The sequence below is a fragment of the Solea senegalensis genome, linkage group LG2 (assembly GCF_019176455.1).
Source record: "Solea senegalensis isolate Sse05_10M linkage group LG2, IFAPA_SoseM_1, whole genome shotgun sequence".
NCBI classification, from domain to species: Eukaryota; Metazoa; Chordata; class Actinopteri; order Pleuronectiformes; family Soleidae; genus Solea; species Solea senegalensis.
The window spans coordinates 32,194,412-32,213,588 of record NC_058022.1 but is presented as its reverse complement, the minus strand read 5'-3'; the positions used below and the strand labels follow the sequence as shown (position 1 = coordinate 32,213,588).

At 40.0% G+C, this 19,177-nt stretch overlaps 1 protein-coding gene across 4 annotated transcripts in view; it reads right to left on the bottom strand.

Moving 5' to 3' along the window:
• LOC122785211 (histone deacetylase 4-like) overlaps positions 1 to 19,177 on the bottom strand; it is a 76,951-nt gene that overhangs the window by 47,542 nt on the left and 10,232 nt on the right. For 2 of the 4 annotated variants that reach the window (XM_044050943.1, XM_044050950.1), the window contains exon 3: positions 6,444 to 6,512. In XM_044050943.1, the coding sequence (XP_043906878.1) occupies positions 6,444 to 6,512 (69 nt within the window). Of the gene's footprint in view, positions 1 to 175; positions 947 to 6,443; positions 6,904 to 19,177 lie in introns of those variants that run through there. The other 2 variants (XM_044050935.1, XM_044050958.1) reach the window with 2 other exon arrangements.

Below are 19,177 nucleotides of genomic sequence, written 5' to 3'. Positions count from 1 at the left end.
TAAGTGATAGTGATGCACATGAATGCAAAAAAAAAAAAGATAAGACAAACACACCTCTCTCTCTCACACACACACACACACACGGCATCTCTGTCACATTAATTGCTCAGCACACAAAAGAGGGAGAGAGAGAAAAAGAGAGGAAAAATTAGGTGGGAAATGGTGCTGTTGTTACCCATCAGTGTCCTTTACAGTAGCCTCCTCTCCTCCTTATCACTGCACCTCCTCCTCCTCCTCCCTCCCTTCAGTCTGTTACAGTGGACAACAGTACGCTCCCTTGCCTCCTCATCCGACTTCTCCTCCACCTCTGTGACTTTCAGCTCTTCCCTCATCCCCTCTGCTGTTTTAACCTGATGGGCGTCTCACTCCCTCTCTCTCTCTCTTTACTCCTTTCTCTCTCCTCCCCTCGTCCCCGGTTTGCCCAGTGGTGACATCACAGGGCCGTCTCAGGCATGCAGTCTGTTTATTCTGCAGCCCTCTGCTTTTCCAGGAACCAACTCTCTCTCTCTCTCTCTCTCTCTTTCTCTCTTACACACACACTCTCTCTCGCTCTCTCTACTGCTCCTTTTCCCCGCTCGACCTGCTTCCCTTGCGTCTAAGGCCAAGGAAAACCCCGCATGCTAGTTTGTAGTGTTACAAATGTCTCCTCCTCTCCTCTCCTCCCCTTCCGCCCGCCCACTTCCACCTACAGTACAATAACCATCTCTCTCTTCTTCTCTCTCTCCCTCTCTTTCCCTTTCTCATGCGGTTTTATATCAATCCCTGGGCTGGAATCTGCCAGCATTTCCCCCCCAATTTCACATAAACCTTTTTTTTCTACGGCAAATGCTGATTTTTCAAATTCACGGCAACCAGTGAACAATGCACATATATTTAGCAAATTCCCTTTTTTAATGATAAGAAATAATGCAACAAATTATAAATAAAAAGTGTGTAACCAGTTATTGAATAAACTAAATGAGAAGCACATGTAAGTACAAAGTATTAGAGCCAAACTGAAGAAAAAAAATGTATCTTTCGAGAATCGAGTCATAATTTTATGAGAATAAAGTCATAATATTACGAAAATAAAGTCGATATATTATCAGAATAAAGTTGTAACATTATGAGAATAAAGTTGTAATATTACGAGAATAAAGTTGTAATAATATGAGAATAAAGTTGTAATATTATGAGAATAAAGTCGTAGTATTACAAGAATAAAGTCGTAATATTGCGAAAATAAAGTTAGAAATAAATAAAGTGTATTGGAGGATGAATTTCAACTTTATAATACTGTAAGAATCAATGTTGATTTATTTTCATGTGAAGGTATTACACTAATTCTCATTACCACACTATTATTTGGATAATACTTACCACTGTTTCACGAGTAAAAAAATAGAGGAAAATAATTAAGATTTACACATATTATAGTGGGAATAATCACTGATCACCGTTGTATAACAGGTCAAGACGTCGCTGACCATGTTGCTGCATATAGGGAGATTACACAGACTTGGCTGCCACTGGACTAAGATAAACTTTGATATCAACACATCTTTGTGTACAAGCGGTGACGTCAAACACCTCCCACAGTTTACTGATGTGGGACAGATAGAGGACAATACGCAGACAGTCGGAGAAAGCCAAAACAAAGACCTCAGGGGAGACGGCATGTCGGGAACTGACAACTTTAAACTTTAAAATCAACTGGAGATGCATCCAAGGCCTCGATTTAGCATCAAAGCTCTTCAGTGTTTCTTTACTACATTCCGTTGCAATTTTTTTATTATTGAAGCCTGAGAGGCAAATCAAATCTCAATTACTTCCAACAGTTGTCTTAAGAACAGTTTTTCAATTTCTTTCAGCAACACCCTCCTCTCTCTCCTCTCTCCCTCTCTCTCTCTCTCTATACCCTCCATCCTCCGGCCTTTCTGTGTGTCCGTCCTCATCCCCTCCCACCTTTCCATCTCCCCACAACAAATCACAATCTGTTTACAACCCCTCGGGCACACTCCACAACTCTTCTGGATCCAATTGCAGATCTATTTATACCAGACAATGCAGAGGGCTGGCGTCTCCGATTTGAGACTGGCTTTGCTGAGAGTATATCCCATGGTCTGACTGCCTGAGCTTCACACTTGTTAGGCTTAAGAAATGTTGCACTGTTGAGTCGGGCAGAGACGTTTACTGCGCGCCTCTGTAAAATGTGCATTAAAAAATAAAACACAAAGAGAGATGACAAAGCAGGGGGAGATATTTAGCGGCGACGCAAGATGAGAGACAACAAGTAGCACATCTGTTGATGGATGAGCACCAAGCCCAACCTTACTTTCTCTCACTCTGTAGTGGACTCTTGCCTCCTTGAGAGAGATCAGGCCCTCACTAATGATCTTTCCTTCGTTAGAATCTTAAAACAAAATGGCACCGTGACCTGACTTAAGAGCCAGAACGCTGACAGGATAAGGAGAGGGACAAAAAGAAGAAAAAAATAAAGCGAGCTGGGACATGTTGCAGGTTTCAGTGACGCCACGCAGCAATGTGTGGCGTCGCCACTGAGGAGGAGGGAGAAGCGTGAATGCAGGTCAGAGAGACACGTGCAGCACATACTGTACATCTATATGTGTAGACACTTTCATCAGTGTGAGACAAGGCCCAAGAACTGACTACTACTCCTGTCAACAGAGGGTCAAGACATCCTAGTTTTTTTAAGGCTGCAATTTGTCTTTATTTATTTTCAAATATCAATGAATCTGTTAAAATTCATTAATAAAAATGAACCCTTAGAACACGGAGCATTTCGGCTGCTTTTTTTCCATTACTATGTTAAAACGTACAGTATATACAGAGGCTATAAGAATGTACAATATAGAGTGTCTTATTATCCTTTTTTTCAATCTGATGAAACATCAACTATATAAACACACAAAAAATTATCAAAATGTTTAAAATTGGATTGAAAAAATTTAGGAAATACGCCGTAGTTCAAAGTTCACGTTCACTCGTTTTTCTGAACAAAAAGAAAAGAAAAACGCGTCTATTTTGTGACTTCTGCACAATTATTGCTACTTTATATCGCGACTAAAAAAAATGCGATATAAAATGAATCATAACTTTGACTCAACAACACATGAGAAGATGGCAAAAAAGCCTGAATATGTGACCTATAAACACACAGCCCCAGGATGTCCATTTAAGGAGTTGTGTATTATTTCCACGGCAATTTACCATGGGTGCACCTGCGGCACTAAGGCTTAAATTAGGGCTGACTGCTTTGAGGAGAATAATGCAGATCATGCCCCCTGCAATTTCATTTCTTGCTTGAACTAAAGATATCCAAATATCTTATAACAGGAGTGTAGGTTCACTAGTCAAAAAGTTATTTTATTGACTTTATTTTATTTTACCTTTATTTAACCAGGTAAGTCAGCAGAGAACCAATTCTCATTTACAACAACAACCTGGGCAAGAGGCAGCACCACAAGGGGGCACATCTGGTGTATTTTAACACCGGTTGTTACTTTTACCTACTTTTACCAAAAGAAGTCAGCAAAAACATCGATTCAGTAACTAATTCAGAGACAGATTCAAGTCCTCACTCAACTAGTCCATTATGCATCGGCCTGGTTTTGAAACCCACCGCCACTGCCAAGATAATGAAATTATTTTGACACAATTTATCTCCAACAGTGCATTTTACTTGTGCCTTAAATAAAGTACTGGCTTTCATGAAGTTTATAGACCAATCATTGGTTTCTATGCATAAAATTCTGAACCAATGTGCATTCAAAGATTTTTTTTTTTTTTTAAATAATATTCCCAAAAAATTTGATTATTTTATTCTTACTGATCATAAGAAAGTACCAGCAGATGGCACTCTGTGCATTATACTAGTAAGTAAAATCTTTTTTCATTGTTTAGTTGAATTTAAGTTGTTGTAGATAGGTAACAAGGAAAACCTGGAGTAGGTTTTCAGTGGAATGGGGACTCTCCTAACAATCCAGTGGAATGGATTCATGGCGAAGCAATGGAAACAACACTGGGTGGATAGACTGAGTGCTTTTACTCTGAAACGGGTACAAGTGCTAACTTTGTGACACATCAGCAAATGCACATGGCCAGGAGTGGATAAAGTGGTAGAATGGATAGATGTACGTTTTACGTCAAATGTGTGTCGTAAAAATATGTACTCCAACACTGTAGGGGGAGCTTAGTTGTGAAAAAGGCGGAAAAGCAACAGACTAGCAAAGTTCTGCTTTAAGGCTGCAATGAACTGTTCTTCGGCGAGACACATTTGCACAAGCGCACTTTACACTACAGCAATTATGTGACTGTTTGTGCTATAAGATAAATTCCAGCAGTTTCTGAGAAGTTGCACATCAAAGCCAACATGTGGTTATTACGGTAATTTCACTCACACTGTTGCAGGAAGGCGGCGAAACAGCGTCTTTGTCACCAGAGACGAGAGAGTTAGAGAAACGCCTGTATATAAGTTTCCATTTTTTGGCCTGTTTTTTAGGACATTTAGGAGATTTATATTTTAAATGTGTTGCACTGTTCACCCTGTACAACTAAAGTGGTTTTCTTATTTTAAATCTTTAATACACTACTTTAACATGCAATAACTTATAAATAACAAGCCAGTTATTGAAAGTTATTTTGGAAAAATGGGCAAAAGCACTTACTTACAGGACATTTTCTGTCCCTTTTATGTTTAAAATAAGCAAAAAACAAAGTCCAGATGAACATTTTGAGGCTTAGATGTTAAAGGGTTAATATGTTGTTTGATGTGTCTGACTTGACACAATATCCAGTTACATAAGACAAGGAAAACAGAGGTAATTAGCTGTAATCAGAGTTGATTATTCGTCAATAAACAGAACAAAATGCTGATTGATTATGTGTCTAGTTTTGTTTTAGCTTTTGCAAACTTGTCATAAGGGGAATGACACACATACACAAAAAGTTCAAGGCATGGAAAACAACCAAAAACAACAAACTCAGGACGTGCAGGTGCAGTGACCACTGCTTTGCTGCTTGAATGCAACCAACATGGGTCAGACACGGGTAATTTCGCTAAATATTCAGAGGCTGCGGTAGCGGGTGGGGGACGTGCCTCTTCTCTTCATCCTGCAGAACCAAAGCGGCTCCGTCCGTGTCCAAGACGACAGACTTCGAGAATATCTGATGAAGTTTGCTTCGGCGGTGGATTTCAATATTTTATCAGCCTTAGCCGGAGGAACGCGGAAAAATTACCCCAGCGACGACAGCAACAGGAGAGAACATGTAAAGCTTTCTCGAGACAAGAGAGAAAGTCAAGATAAAGCCTAGTTGTACAGATAAACAGTCAGCGTCGCTCTACAGCAACAGGCTTCTTGGAGCACCTTCCTCCTTCCCTGCTGCTCTGTGAAATCATTCATATGTCAGACGCTGCACAGGGAGTAAATTATGAATCACCTTTTTTACTATTTTCACAATTTTTTTTTCAAATTGTTCTCTGAGCTGGAAAATAAATGGCACAGAACTGTTTAAATACCCCATTATAGATTATGCATTATGCATATATATTATTTTTTCCCAGACTCCTTTCTGCACTCTTCTCTTTTAGATTACCTCATCTCCATCGTTCTCCCTCTGCACTGTACAATACACTAAATATAATATATATACATATATGTACATAAAAATACATGTAATCGACAATATTATCTTTAAAGGAGTCAATAATACTGCTTTCAATATTTATTTGTGTTATTAAAGCAGAAGTTGACCATATTTATAGGTAATTTTATTGCTTCTAAAACATGTAAATGTCCTTCGTTTAGCATTAAAAAGCCAAATAAAGAAATAAATAAGTAATACAGATCATTTTAGAGTGCAAACATTTCAAAAAGAAAACTTTTAATGAGCACAGAGAAACAACCTGTGCGCAGCGTTATTTACCCATACTGTACATCTCTTATATTGGGATATATCCTTAAAAAATATATCGAGATATCGCCCAGCCTCACAGAAATATTGATTTGATTTATATCGATATCCAATGATGTAAAAATTATTTTTCCTGCTGTGTCTAGCAAACTTACTACTCACAGTTTTACATAAGCTCACAAACAGTGCTGCATTCAGGGAGATGGATTTCCATTCAACAAAATGGCACAGTGAGTACAGGAGTAAGCATGGACTCTGCTCAAGAATCCCATAAACAGTCAAAACACATGAGCCATATCTTCATATGGTGCTGCTGCTTCAAACGCGAGGTCACCTCAAAAACAAAAACAATCACACTGAGCGGACACGTCCCTCCAGTGCATGCAAAGTCACATGGGATGCAGTTGACAGTGAAATCACGTAGAGGCACAAACATGGGCTTTGCTTTGTAGAATATGCACAAAACATACAGAGAGAGAGGGGGAGAGGGAGATGGGGAGAGCGGAAGAGAGAGAGAGAGAGAGACCAACCTGTTGGGATGTGGTTGAGCACTGATGTCTTCAGAACCTCCAGCGGCTGCTCCTTCCCCAGGATCCCCTCTGTGGGAGAGAGAGAACACTCCGCTTCAAATATGGTCCGCAACATTGAGACAAGCTTCCAGCAACAGAGCCAGCTGATCGGGCGCTTAACACCACAGTCCAAAGAGAGCAGCGGGTTTTAGGGTCATCTACACAGCCGCGAGCACATGCCACGGCGCTGCTGCTGCTACCACCACCTGAGCGACTGCCCGGTCCATGACCAGAGCGCAAGCGAGCCTTAGTGAGTCTGCAGAGACGCTTGGGCTGCAGAGGTGATCTGAGAGCAAGGCTGGAATCGGAGGAGGCGGGGGGGACCAAAGGCGCAGCCTTCATCGGCTCCTGTGAGTTCGGTGTGCGGAGAGAGGAGGGATGCTGGGGCTCGACTGATACCGCCTGTGCTCAGCATAGCAAATGTGGCTGGCAGCAGCGGCAGAGAGGGATGAGGAGGTGGGTGGGTGGTGGTGGTGGTGTGGGATGGGGTAGTGGAGAGGAGGAGGAGGGAGAGGGAGGGAGCGAGGTAAAAATAGCTCACCCTTTTGTATATAGCGGCACATGCGGAGCACGCACACGCATGCAGAGAACACAGACGCGCAGCTGCTGCTGCTGCTGCTGCTGCGCTCCCCGCGTGTGTGTGTGCACGCGGATGCACTTCTCTGTGTTTTTGCGAGTGCATGCGCACAAGTGTGTAGGCTGTAATTATAGTGGCAACATGAAAAGGCTTTTGTAGCTGCCGAGCCCTGGGAAGACATGGCTATAAAAAGCAGAGCGACAGAAAAGGGTGGTGGAGGAGTGGGAGGAGGAGGAGGCGGAGGGTGTACTGGGGGTGGGGGGCAGAGGTAAGAAGGGGAGGAGGAGGAGGCAATGAAAAGATGGAGGGGGAAACAACGAAACTGTGCAAAAATGGAGAAGGGAGGAAGAAAATGACACACCAATCTGTGACTATACACTAGGGCTGACGACTATTTACATAATCTGTCCATCTGTCCATTATTTTCTCGATTAATCTATTAATTATTTGGTCCATATTTGTCAGAAAAATGGTGAAAAAACGTCTTATTTTGTATGCAGTTAATTATTTCTTTGTTACATAGAACAAAGGAATAATATTCACATTTAAGAGGCAGAAAAATCATATAACTTGTTTAAATTAATCAATCAAAACCAAAATAGTTGATGATTAATAATGGAATAGCCCTACTATACTCACATGCACAGTACATGTGTATAAATACATCTATACACATGTATGTATTTTTGGTACTTGCATGCACCTGAGCCATATATATATTCTGAGCATGAGGCTTAAAAATATCTCAGGCACACACAAACATGCAATTATTCCTTTTGATGGGAGATGAAAACCCCGTGTAAAATCCCTTTGGAGGAATAACAGGGAGGGAAAACAGGGGAGCGTCTCACTGTGCATGATCTATTTCGGGAATTCACTCTGGATGAGACGTGCACAAACATACACACATGCACACTTAATTAGCCATGAAGTTGGAGGAAGCATCACACACACACACACTGAATGTGTGTGTTTTCATTCTGCACTACCATGCGTGAACGGCTGCACCCCATGTTGCATCAGCTTCTGTGAGGACTCAAACATCACTTTTGGTCAAATGAGTTGTCTTCCTTAAGTTTCACAACAGCAGGGATGGTACTGTTAATATTTATCCATACCAAAACTGATACTAGTCATGCTAATTGATACCAATACTTTGATACTAGGAATGTTAATGATTAACAGTTAGTTGGTCAATAATTTGCCATTACAAATTCAATCAATTAACCAGTGTCTGTTTCTGTTCGAAGCACAGGCCCTCTCACCTCTAGAGGGCGTTGCACATGGGCCGCTGTATTAATTAGGGATGTGCAATATTATTATCGGCAGATAATATCATAGAATATGTTTTGGGGTATCCTACAAAAGGGTTGTGTTATGTTAAAAATTCCCAACAGAATGCAAATATTTTCTCCAGAGCTTTGAAAAGTCTCAAAGTTAACGAATAGTTCTGATTCAATCCATATTATTTACCCTTTTAAAAACAAACTATTTGATCTCTGACATTCTGAACACATGAGAGCTTGAGTAACGAGTCAAGAGAGTTGTGCAACTATGTGCCTGTAGCTAAAAAGTTAAAAATAGTTATCTTTTATGAGCGTTTCAGTTAATACCATGTGAAAAAGGGTGACTCGCAGAAGTGGAGCATCCACCTGGTTCCGCCTTTCCATTGGGAATAAAGTATGTTTCTGTTGCAGCAAAGACATTGACTGGAATGCGGAGAACCCTGAGTAGCAATGTGCCTTGCAGGCAACGTTCCTGGCTTCAATTTATACCAGCAGAGGGCGCACATCAACATTAACAAAAGCATTAACCGAGTTTGCAAAAGAGGAAGTCAAACAAATGTGAGACAAAATGAAGGCAATGAACGGCTGTCAATCGTTTACGTTACACTGTATGTCAGCTTTTGACAGACTAAATTCCGGGTCACTTGTCCACAGAGTAAACAACACAGTGAGGTCCAGTGTAATCTCATCATTAGTGGACAATTATTTAGTGCATACATTACAAGTTCTTAAAAAGTGCATTCAAAAAGACCTTCCATCAGTGTTGGAGCCAGAAGACCACCACCTATTAAATAACACGGTGAAACTTCACACCTAGTTGCCCAACATTGGTAGCTTTGTCATCATTGGGGGAATCGGTTGTATTTTACGCTTCCCAGGCATTACGAACATAGAATTAACATAACATGAATACTGATATTGTTTATATTTGGCCATATCATATGTACTAAGGATGAAAAAAATAACAAATACATTTTATTGAAATCGCAATACGGCCTACTGTGTCAAAATATAATTTTAGATTGATATACACTGAAATCATCTTTGTTTCTCACAGATCTGCACAAATATCACATAGTAATGGTGTTTTTCGAATGCAAATGAGAACAATAACACAATTAAATGTTACAATTTCCTCAAATCATATCGCAATCACAATTCCTGTCAAAATAATAGCAGTTAGATATCAATTAAAAATCGTTCAGCCCTAATTTGTACAGATCGATAATATCGCTAATCGATAGTTTTGGTATTTAACAATGACAGACAAGTATCGATTTAACGGTTCTTAATACCCATCCCCACAACCAATGTATTACCAGTTCTGACAAACCACCTCAACCAACCAGTATTCAAATTTAAACTGACACTTTAAAACAGGTTAAAACAGTGGTGTCGAATACAAACACTGTCAAACTTTATGCAAACTGTCAGGAAATATTCCAAGAGTAGAGGCATGATCCAAGCCTCCGCAAAACAAACCAATCCACATCAATGTTAGCTGATATCTCCTGATGAGCCCATTCAAATGACACACACACACGCTGCTGTGTTTTGCAATGGAAATGAGGTTCATCTCCATGCAATCACACCTGTGGCTCAGAGTAATTCTACGCCTGTTTTTGCACAAATTGCACTGGCAGCGGCTTTGCATCCCGGCCTTAAATATGGGAATCAGGGGGATGGACATCTTTGTCTGTGGTCGGTTAGGCAAAGTGCATAAGCCTCCGTTCGAAACTGCGCGGTTGATACCTGAGACGCACATGGAGGGAGCACACAGGTGTGTGAGGACACACACGTTGGAGAAACAGCGAGGGAGGGCATCGCAACAAAGCAACAAAACCACATTAACAACCAACACACGTGCAGAGATGTGATCTATACCGTGGCAACGGAGTCCATCAATCTTGAATGTAGCCTAGTTACCCAGCAGCCCCCCTCCTCCCTCCTGCTCTCTCTTTCCTTCCTCCCTCCCTCTCTTTCTTTCACTCCTTTATTTCATCCTCCTCTCCTCTCAGTCCCACTGGGCAGGCATCGGGAGACGGGGAGCTATAAATAGCCTCAGCTAGCCTCAGGCAGAGAGTCAGTCGACTTGAGCTAATGCAGCTAGCGCTCGTCAAAAAACATGCATGTTCTGATCAGCACTGTGAAAAGGGGGAGAAGAATGAAGGAATAATGAGCTAACCAAATGGTGAAGAGCTGGGTCTGCCACACTGCTAAACGTAGTTTTGTGACTGTATGAAGGGACAGGCAGGTTTGACCCGGGACTGTGCACTCTCTGCTGACAGAGGCCTTTGTTATGCAGGAGAATGAGATGTCTGTCTGTGCGACAGTGGCATTGACACAGAGGGACAGTGACAGAGAAAGAGAGGAAGGATGCTACGGCCTCATTACATTCTCTGCGCTTCCTTTCTGGCTGCTTCGTCCCGAGTGACTCCAGCAAGCAAGGTGATCCAGACAGGAACAATGCGATTAATCAAACACGCCTCTCCTTGAAGAGCCTTTTCCTCTGGGTCGCAAATTTGCTTCCCGAGGGCACTGGCTGATGTCATGGCGACTGATAAGAGAGATTGGGGTGACCCCTGTGAGAGCAAGCCACCAGTTTGTATCCCATGAACATTCGGAAGTAACCCTCTGACCTTCATTTAATTCTGATTAGGCTGGGAAAAAAACACAGTGGTGATGAAATTTGGGGTGGGGTCTTAGGCTAAGTTCATATTTTTTTATTAACGTGAATTTTTTTCAGGGCTCTATGGACTCAGAAGTCCTATTGGCAATTCTAATTTTATAATCAGAATAATTGAAGTTTTTTCGTCTGGACACACGGTCAACCTGTGTCATTCAAACACATAATTAGTAACGTTACCAGTGTTTATTCCAAATACACATAAATAATCGTGACTAATCTATTAATAGGGCTGATTAGTGGACTACCAAAATAACTGTGAACTGCAGCCCTACCCTACCCTAAGAGGTCTGAAAACATGATGTTAGGTGTCTGATAATGATGATTCATGCAAAAAGTTAGGAACAGTTCGGTTTTTGTGAAAGTCTGATGCTGGTTGTTGTGAATGTGAGCCGTCACATCCGATCGGTTATGAATCAGGATTGAATTGGATTTGAATAGTGATGCGAGTACAGCCTTGGGTGCTTTTTTATCTCAGTCTCAGAAAATGTCATTATCCAATAAAAAGAAAACGAAAATCACTTGGGCACCAATTGCTCATTAGAAAGCTGGTATTGTCACGAACTGTGAGGTTGGCAGACTCATTTATTCACAAAGTCACAAAAACCTTACATGCATGGGGGAGATGTTTCGCAATCAAACCGGCGCTTTCTCGGAGTCAGCATCAGCGTTAATGTCAACGCAAAATCTGCAGTACAGATTTACGTCTTTAATATGACCGTGGCTGTTGGGTAGGGGTTGTATGTGATTTGCTGGCTCATTTATAATTTAACGAGAGCTTCAAGTTTAGAGCTTCTGTTCAAAAAGCAGCAAATTTATGGGCTTAAGTGGGAGCTCATTCATTGGATCTCAACAAACCATGTGAAAACTTTGGCGGTGATTGTGTCTTAATTATGATCAACATTATTAGCTGAATAAATTATCCTTGAATTAAATATTTTAAGAGAAATATTCAAATTGAACTACATAAAACTATGTATGCCTGTGTTGAAGCCATAATGGAAGTCCAAAGATCTTAAGTATTAGTAGGAGAGAATCACGTTCTCACTATATGAGTAAAGCTGTGAAGGGTGTTACTATGAATTTTTACCCGGTGCATTCTGGGATCAATTGCAACCCCCTACAGTGACCCAGTGCAGCAGTAATTAGGCACTGGAGGCAGATAGATGCATGAATTATTGAGCTAACCTGCAGCCTCCACTTTCCATGAACATTATCTCTCTTTATCCAGAGTGGGTTTTCATACATTTAGTGATCATTTGGGCAAAGTCGATTTTTAATGTCCACGATGGTGCTTCACATGGTTGCTAGGAGATTTATGATCCGGCTTTAAAGCCTCTGTAGCTGGACTTAATGCCTCAACAACAAACACCCACAACATGCAAGATTACAGTTGCTCTGCAGCTGAAATATGCACAATTTATTATTTGTTTTATTAGTTTTATGATAGTTTAATGTCCTAAAGATTATACTAGGGCTGGGCTACTTTTTTTTTAGCCTATATCCTGAGGATGTTTCTCTCAGCTCATGAAAAGTTTTCTTTTGAGATGTTTGTGTGAGAGTGACAATACACTGTAAATACACTCTAAAATAAAATATCTACTGTTTATGATCTGTATTATATGCGTAAAATACATACAGTTATTACCTTTCAATTCAGCCAATACTTCCATGGCTTTTCAATGTTAAATGAAGGATATTTACGTGTTAGGGATTTTAGAAATAGAAATATTAAATGTATTATTTAATATTTATTTATTTATATTTAAATGTATTAACAGATATCAGCAAACACACAATCCCTAATATGACTAAAGACTAAAATATTAGGCCTTTTTTATTTACTGTTTTACACGTATTTATTTTACACAATGAAGAAAATGTATATCTACGTCTGTGACACGAATATGAAAAATATTATGTTAATTTCACTACAGAAGACACCAAATGACCTCTGCATTTGGGGCGTAGAGAAAATATTAGCAAAAAGTCCAATATCGTGAAATTGCTTATATCTTGTCTCATGCGATGATATAGATATAATATCAATATATTGCTAAACCCTAGGTAATAATCTCATTCACTTTTCTCTTTCCTTTTTAAACGGTAGTATTTTCTGGATGCCAGGGCCAGACATCCATGCCTGGTGTCAAGCACTATGGAGCACTATGTCAAAAGGCACAAGGACGGGGCTCCAGGGAGGCAGTGTAAACCGTAATTGCCACTGACAGCTCGTTGGCAGAACACAGTGTATCCAGTTTCTCGGCCGGGACGAGACAAAAGACACGGGGACAAAAGCTGTGTCCCATTCCTTTCATTAGCTCATGTTTTCTGTCTGTGCCGTCTCTGTCCTACTACCAATTAAAAATAGTTCCTCTAATGTACCGGGGTATCCACCCTGTACAAACGCCACGATGAGTGCAGTGAGACCAGGTGTGCGCTTCACTCCAGTTTGTTTAAGAATGGTCAGGGATGGACTGCTAGTCATGTTCAGCCGAGCTGGTGATGGCACATGGGAGGTCGGAGCTGACGGACTGTGAGTCTGGCACGGAGCCTCATCATCTGTGCTGGGTTCAGCATGAAAAGGAAGGATGGGGGCGAGTGCATTTTGCAAATCCACAACAATTACGAAATTTGGTTCTGCCAAATAGAAACGACGTGTCGGCACAAGTGGACAGCAGAAACGTGACGACGGAGGCTTGAAATTCCCGTCATGCTCTGATCACAATGATCCCCACAAAAGAAGCAGCAGTTGTGTCATACATGCACTCGTCTCGTGCTCAATTTTTAGCTGGGAAAAAGAAACACTCAGTTGTGAGGAGGAGAATCAACACGGGAGCCCAAGAATAATGACTGTTTGTTCGCCATGAATGCACATGCACATATCTTGTGTGTATGTTTCTAAAAATAGACTCATGGGTAAGCCGGGCCCTCTTTATTGCAGCGAAAGCTTTTAACCCCTTCACCCCTGGATTTAAGCAGCGTGATCATGTGCATTTGGAGAAGTGGATGGGAAAGGGGTCGCCGAGTGGCTCCAGAAAGGAATAAATAACTGTAAAGCATGAATTATCCATACATTTCTCACTCAATATTCATATTTAACAACCAGAGACACTTTATTTTATTCTATTTTATTTTTACACTTCTAAGAAGATTTTACACTGGTCTTCTTAACAGATACATGTTGCATATGCCCAAGGAAACCACAGTCAATATGGCTGCTCTATAATGGACCAGTAATGAGTTATACAATTTCCTCTCATGCTCCTTCTTGGGAAAGGAAACACACTACAAGCTAAAAGGTTGACAGATACAGGTTTTTCTTTTTTTTTATCCATTCTGTATATTAAGCTGATTGACTTTTTTCCTCCGTCTGATAAAATATAACTGTTCAATGATAACAAAATAAATCAAAACTAGGGCTGCAAGCAGAACTAAACAGGTCACCACACCCTACATAGAGGCGTGTGGAGTGACTTAGAAAGAGGCGCCGTTCAAATTCTTTAATTATCCTGATAGACATGTGGAGGTTAAACCAGTTGCGGGGGCTGTTTATTTTAAATGTCCTTGGGGGCGCTGTGGAGCCATTTTTATTAACGAGGGTGCCAACGGCCATGCGTCTGTGAGCATTTGTCGGCTCTCGGGGGCCAACAAACATCCAACTATGCGCAGTTGCCACAGTAACACAATTTTCCGATAAGTCGCGATATTCGCCGTCGATAATCCCCATAATGTGCTTGTCATCAATGCTGAGGTGGATACGATAATCCATGCCATGAGCAGCAAACAAAACTGTAGCTGTCATGTCATCATAGATGACATTTTCCCCTACCCGCCCCACCCATGAAGGTCAAGTCAATTTCATTTAATTGTATTTTCTATGGAGCGCAAGATCACAACAGATGTCATTTAAGGTTACACTTCCTATAGAACCATGTCCTTTTATTTAACAAACTAAATAGCCTTATGTTATTTATACAATGGCACGTCAATTCTTACTCTACATGGTCGCTTGTTTACAATTCTCCTCTGCTCTCTGTATTCTGTAATACTTTTTTTATGACCTTGTTTCATGTATTTAATATTAAGCTTACACATTAAGACGAGCAGTATTTTGTATTGTTTGAAGGGAAAGAGATACGGCTGCCCTGATTTCTAAAAATCGGCATCTGCATCAGCTGCAGAATAACCTATATCTGTCCACCTATAGCTCAAATAGGGAAAACTAACACAATTAAGAATTTAATATGAAGATTTTTCCGTGTCTACCATTTATACCAAAGGCAAAAATAAGAGCTGTGATAGATGGAGAGTCTTATTAGAGCCTGTGCCAATAAACGTACAAGATTAGTTTTTGGTCACGACTACAATTACCTTGAAAACTAGACACTGCCCATGGGATTTTGTTCTATCAACACTTCAGATTGGACCGCGAGGAGAAGTGGGAACATTACAGCAGAAACAGCAGCAGCAGCATCAGCACAGACTTAAAACCAAGGCCTTAATCGCCTGGATATGAGCATTTATCGCACCCCAGGAGCTCAGTCCTAAAAAGTGATTATGGTTAAAAACTGTGTATATTAGTTAGTTCACACATGCATTTCCTATGTCAGTATCAGGGGAGGGTACCTTGCACCAGGGGGCATACAGTATATACAGATAATACGTCAGCAGCAGTCTCTCACCATCACAAGTAAGATTTTGGATTCCATATCATAATAAGGTATCTGTCATGTCTGTTCCTGGTTTTAACCCAGAATATGGCATGCATACTTCTCATTAACGTAACTCCTAGACCGTTTGTGATATCGAGAAAATTCAAAAAGTATGGACTAGCGAGGATAAAGAGATAGAAGACGGATGGATGGATGGATACCGGAAAGCAGAGAAATAGACCGCCCAATCACAGACAATGACTTCAGCAGTGCATCACACGTTTGTGACGTCAGCTTATTCCTAAACGGTTGAATAACTGAAAGTGAAAATTTGAGCAAAAGCACACATTCATTGACAATTCTACAGCCATAAAATCGATATAAATCCAGGCAGCCTCATTATCTTGATGGTCATAAGAGTTGTTGCACTGGCAACAGCATTTAACCCTAACGATTTGGAGAATCGTGACATATTGAGTTATCTTTGATGACTTTTCCTGCTTTTAAAGGCTATTGCATTGACAACCGTCATATTAATTATATTTGTGGAATACACAAAATATAAATTTGTTGATTATAAAATATGTAGAACCGGTAAAATTCTATTTTAATTTTAAGTCCAATTATTTATGTAGAAGCATGATTTGGCCATATTTACAGGCAATTTCACAGGCAATTTCAGTTTCTAACACATTATTTAATATTAACAAGAAAAGAAACCAGATACGATCTGAACTGAATGGTAATACTGTATTTTAAGCATGTAATACTGATAATAAACAGTAGATAATTTACTTTAGAGTGTATATATACAGTGTATTATCACTCTCCTTTCCATGAGCCCAGAGAAACAACCTGTATGCAGCTTTATTTCCACATATATCTTGTATATTGGGATATAGCCTAAAAATAACCAGATATTATTTATAAGCCATTACAACTGACCTGATAATAAAAGTATGCTAATGGTTTCACATAGTGAGCAGTTTAATGTTCACCATATACACACTTACAAGAACACAAATCTTCCTTTGTAACCTGATTACACAAAACTAAACTTGACTGCTGCAAATTCAAAATATTCAACAAGTTTATACAAGACAAACAACACAAATACAAGTGCCTGAGGCCTGGAGTGTTAGGTACCAGTGAATGTAACACAACCTCCCGAGTCCTGACACTACACGCTGTTTATTTTACTACATTTCATTTCCACTGCTGTTTTGTTTTTTTGCTGTACAGAACCTGTTGCACTTGTAACCTAGATACTGTTGAGCCTTTCGAGGAGCACTGTGTCAACTTCACCTGTTCGGAGCCATTAAAGGGCCTCACGCCTACACAGCCTCTGCAAAATAAAGCAGTAAAATGTCACCCGAGCGCCAATTCCTGCTGCAACCGTGGGTTTGATAGTGTTTATAGGATTTGTTAATCTTTAATTTTTTTGTACACGCTCACTAATAATCACTCACTGTACTACATTTCAGTTCAAAATGTTATAGCTCGTTTTAAAATCTTTGGAACATGAAGGTGCAACAACTCAGTCAAATAGTATGATTTTTGTATTCAGGCTTCTAAAATACTATTTATTTTATTTATATTTAATACCATTTATTTTTTCTTGTTATTCTTATTTTAATGGGTTTATTGTTTCTTTATTTTCTGGTGGGTAGGAGTTATTTTTAACAATTCAAGGAGTTATTATTGTTATTGTTATTCTTATTATTTTTCCTAGATATAAATCACATTTTTGAGGACCTGAACATACCCCAAAACTCACTAATGAAAATTAAAAAACGCTTTCATCAGGTGAAGTTTTGGCAATGTTTCACGTACATGAACGAAAGTTGGTACGTGTGTTTATCATGTCAGGACGGTGCAAAAAGTCATTGGCCAGTTTAATGTAAGTCCAACTGGAAGGCTGCCATCTTGGGTCATTTTTGGGCGATTTTGGCGAAATTCGCACTTCCGGTATTTGAAGTTTTCGTGCCATCATCTTCAATTATGTATTGTTTCCATTGCTGTGACTTTACTCATATTTATTTGGTGTCTTTACTTTAGGGAAACAGGTCCGTGTACTTGATGGCCAACGTTTTCAGAAAATAAAACTGGGGGAAAAATTGAGAAATGAAAATTGACAATCATTGAGAAAGGAAAAAGACAGAATAATCAGTTGTCTGGTTTTGCAAATAAATGGAAACCTGGAAACAAAATGACTGTGCAACTACCTTTATGACGTTATGCACTGAATGGAAGTTACACCAATTTCCTAGTTTATAGCAGAAAACAGACTGAATAGAAAGTCCTGTGGTGAAACTTCCGCTGAGTTAAACACTCAGTATGGAGCGACAGGGGTTTTTCTGAGTGGAATGTGCTGAGCAGGGGCTTGACCGCGGTTAAGTGAGCCGCTGTTGGATTTCTGCTGCGTGACTTTTTGGAGCTCAGCACACCACCTTTTTCCATTCAGTCTGTTTTCTGCTATAAAACTAGTAAATCGGTGTCAGGACATGTTTAGACTGTAGGCAAATGTCCATTCAGCACAGAGCTCCTGACTTCCGAGTACAGCGCAACAACAGCATCATAACGAAAGTTCCCGTTCACAACAAAATAAACTCAGAAATCAGAAAGTTCTTTGGCCATCAAGTACAAGGACTGCAAGAGGGGTTGTTTTTAAACGCGCTATATAAATATAAACCAATTTGACGCTGAACTTGACCTTGACTTCTTGCTCCAATGTACCTGAGGACGCCGACTGCTATGATAAAATATATATATGTTATTTTAATATTTTCAATTACATGTCTTTCGCACACAGGGTACCGGTCTTAACCACTGAGCCACTCCATCCCCAGTTGCAGCCTAATTCTGAAAAATAAGGCTGGTTATGTTGTCTGAATTGAATGTGTTGTACAATATTACATCATATTCCTATTGTTACAGATCATAGTCTGATAATGACTAATTATGACTTATACATGAAGTAACTCAAATCAGAATATTCCACGTTTTAATCTGATTTAATTCTGACCTCTGAACTTGCCATGCGTAAATACATCCTTCCGGGACAGAACACTCTCACCAAAAAATGTATTAATAATAATAATAATAATGATAAAGAAGTAGAAATAGAAAGAAACAAGTTTGTAAACCACTCACTTTCCTCTGCGTTTTAAGCTGACAGGAGACAAAGTGTCTGTTTCATTTGGTAAATTTGTGTCAGTCACATAAATCCAAACTACGGAGTTCAAACACCTAAGGCACTAAATAAAATATTTGAGCTTAGCAATAGAGAAAGCAAAGGATCAACAACTTCTTTGTGCCATGATGTAAAATCACTGATTTTCTCTATGGACTTTGGTGCGAGAGAGTAAGCAGTTTACAAATGTCACTTTCCAGCTAGAAAAGGCGGTGAACGTATTCTTATGATGCTGGAGACTTGAGCGGGTATATACATTTTTTAGGTGAGCCTTTTGTTAAGTGTCAAAGTGTTGAAT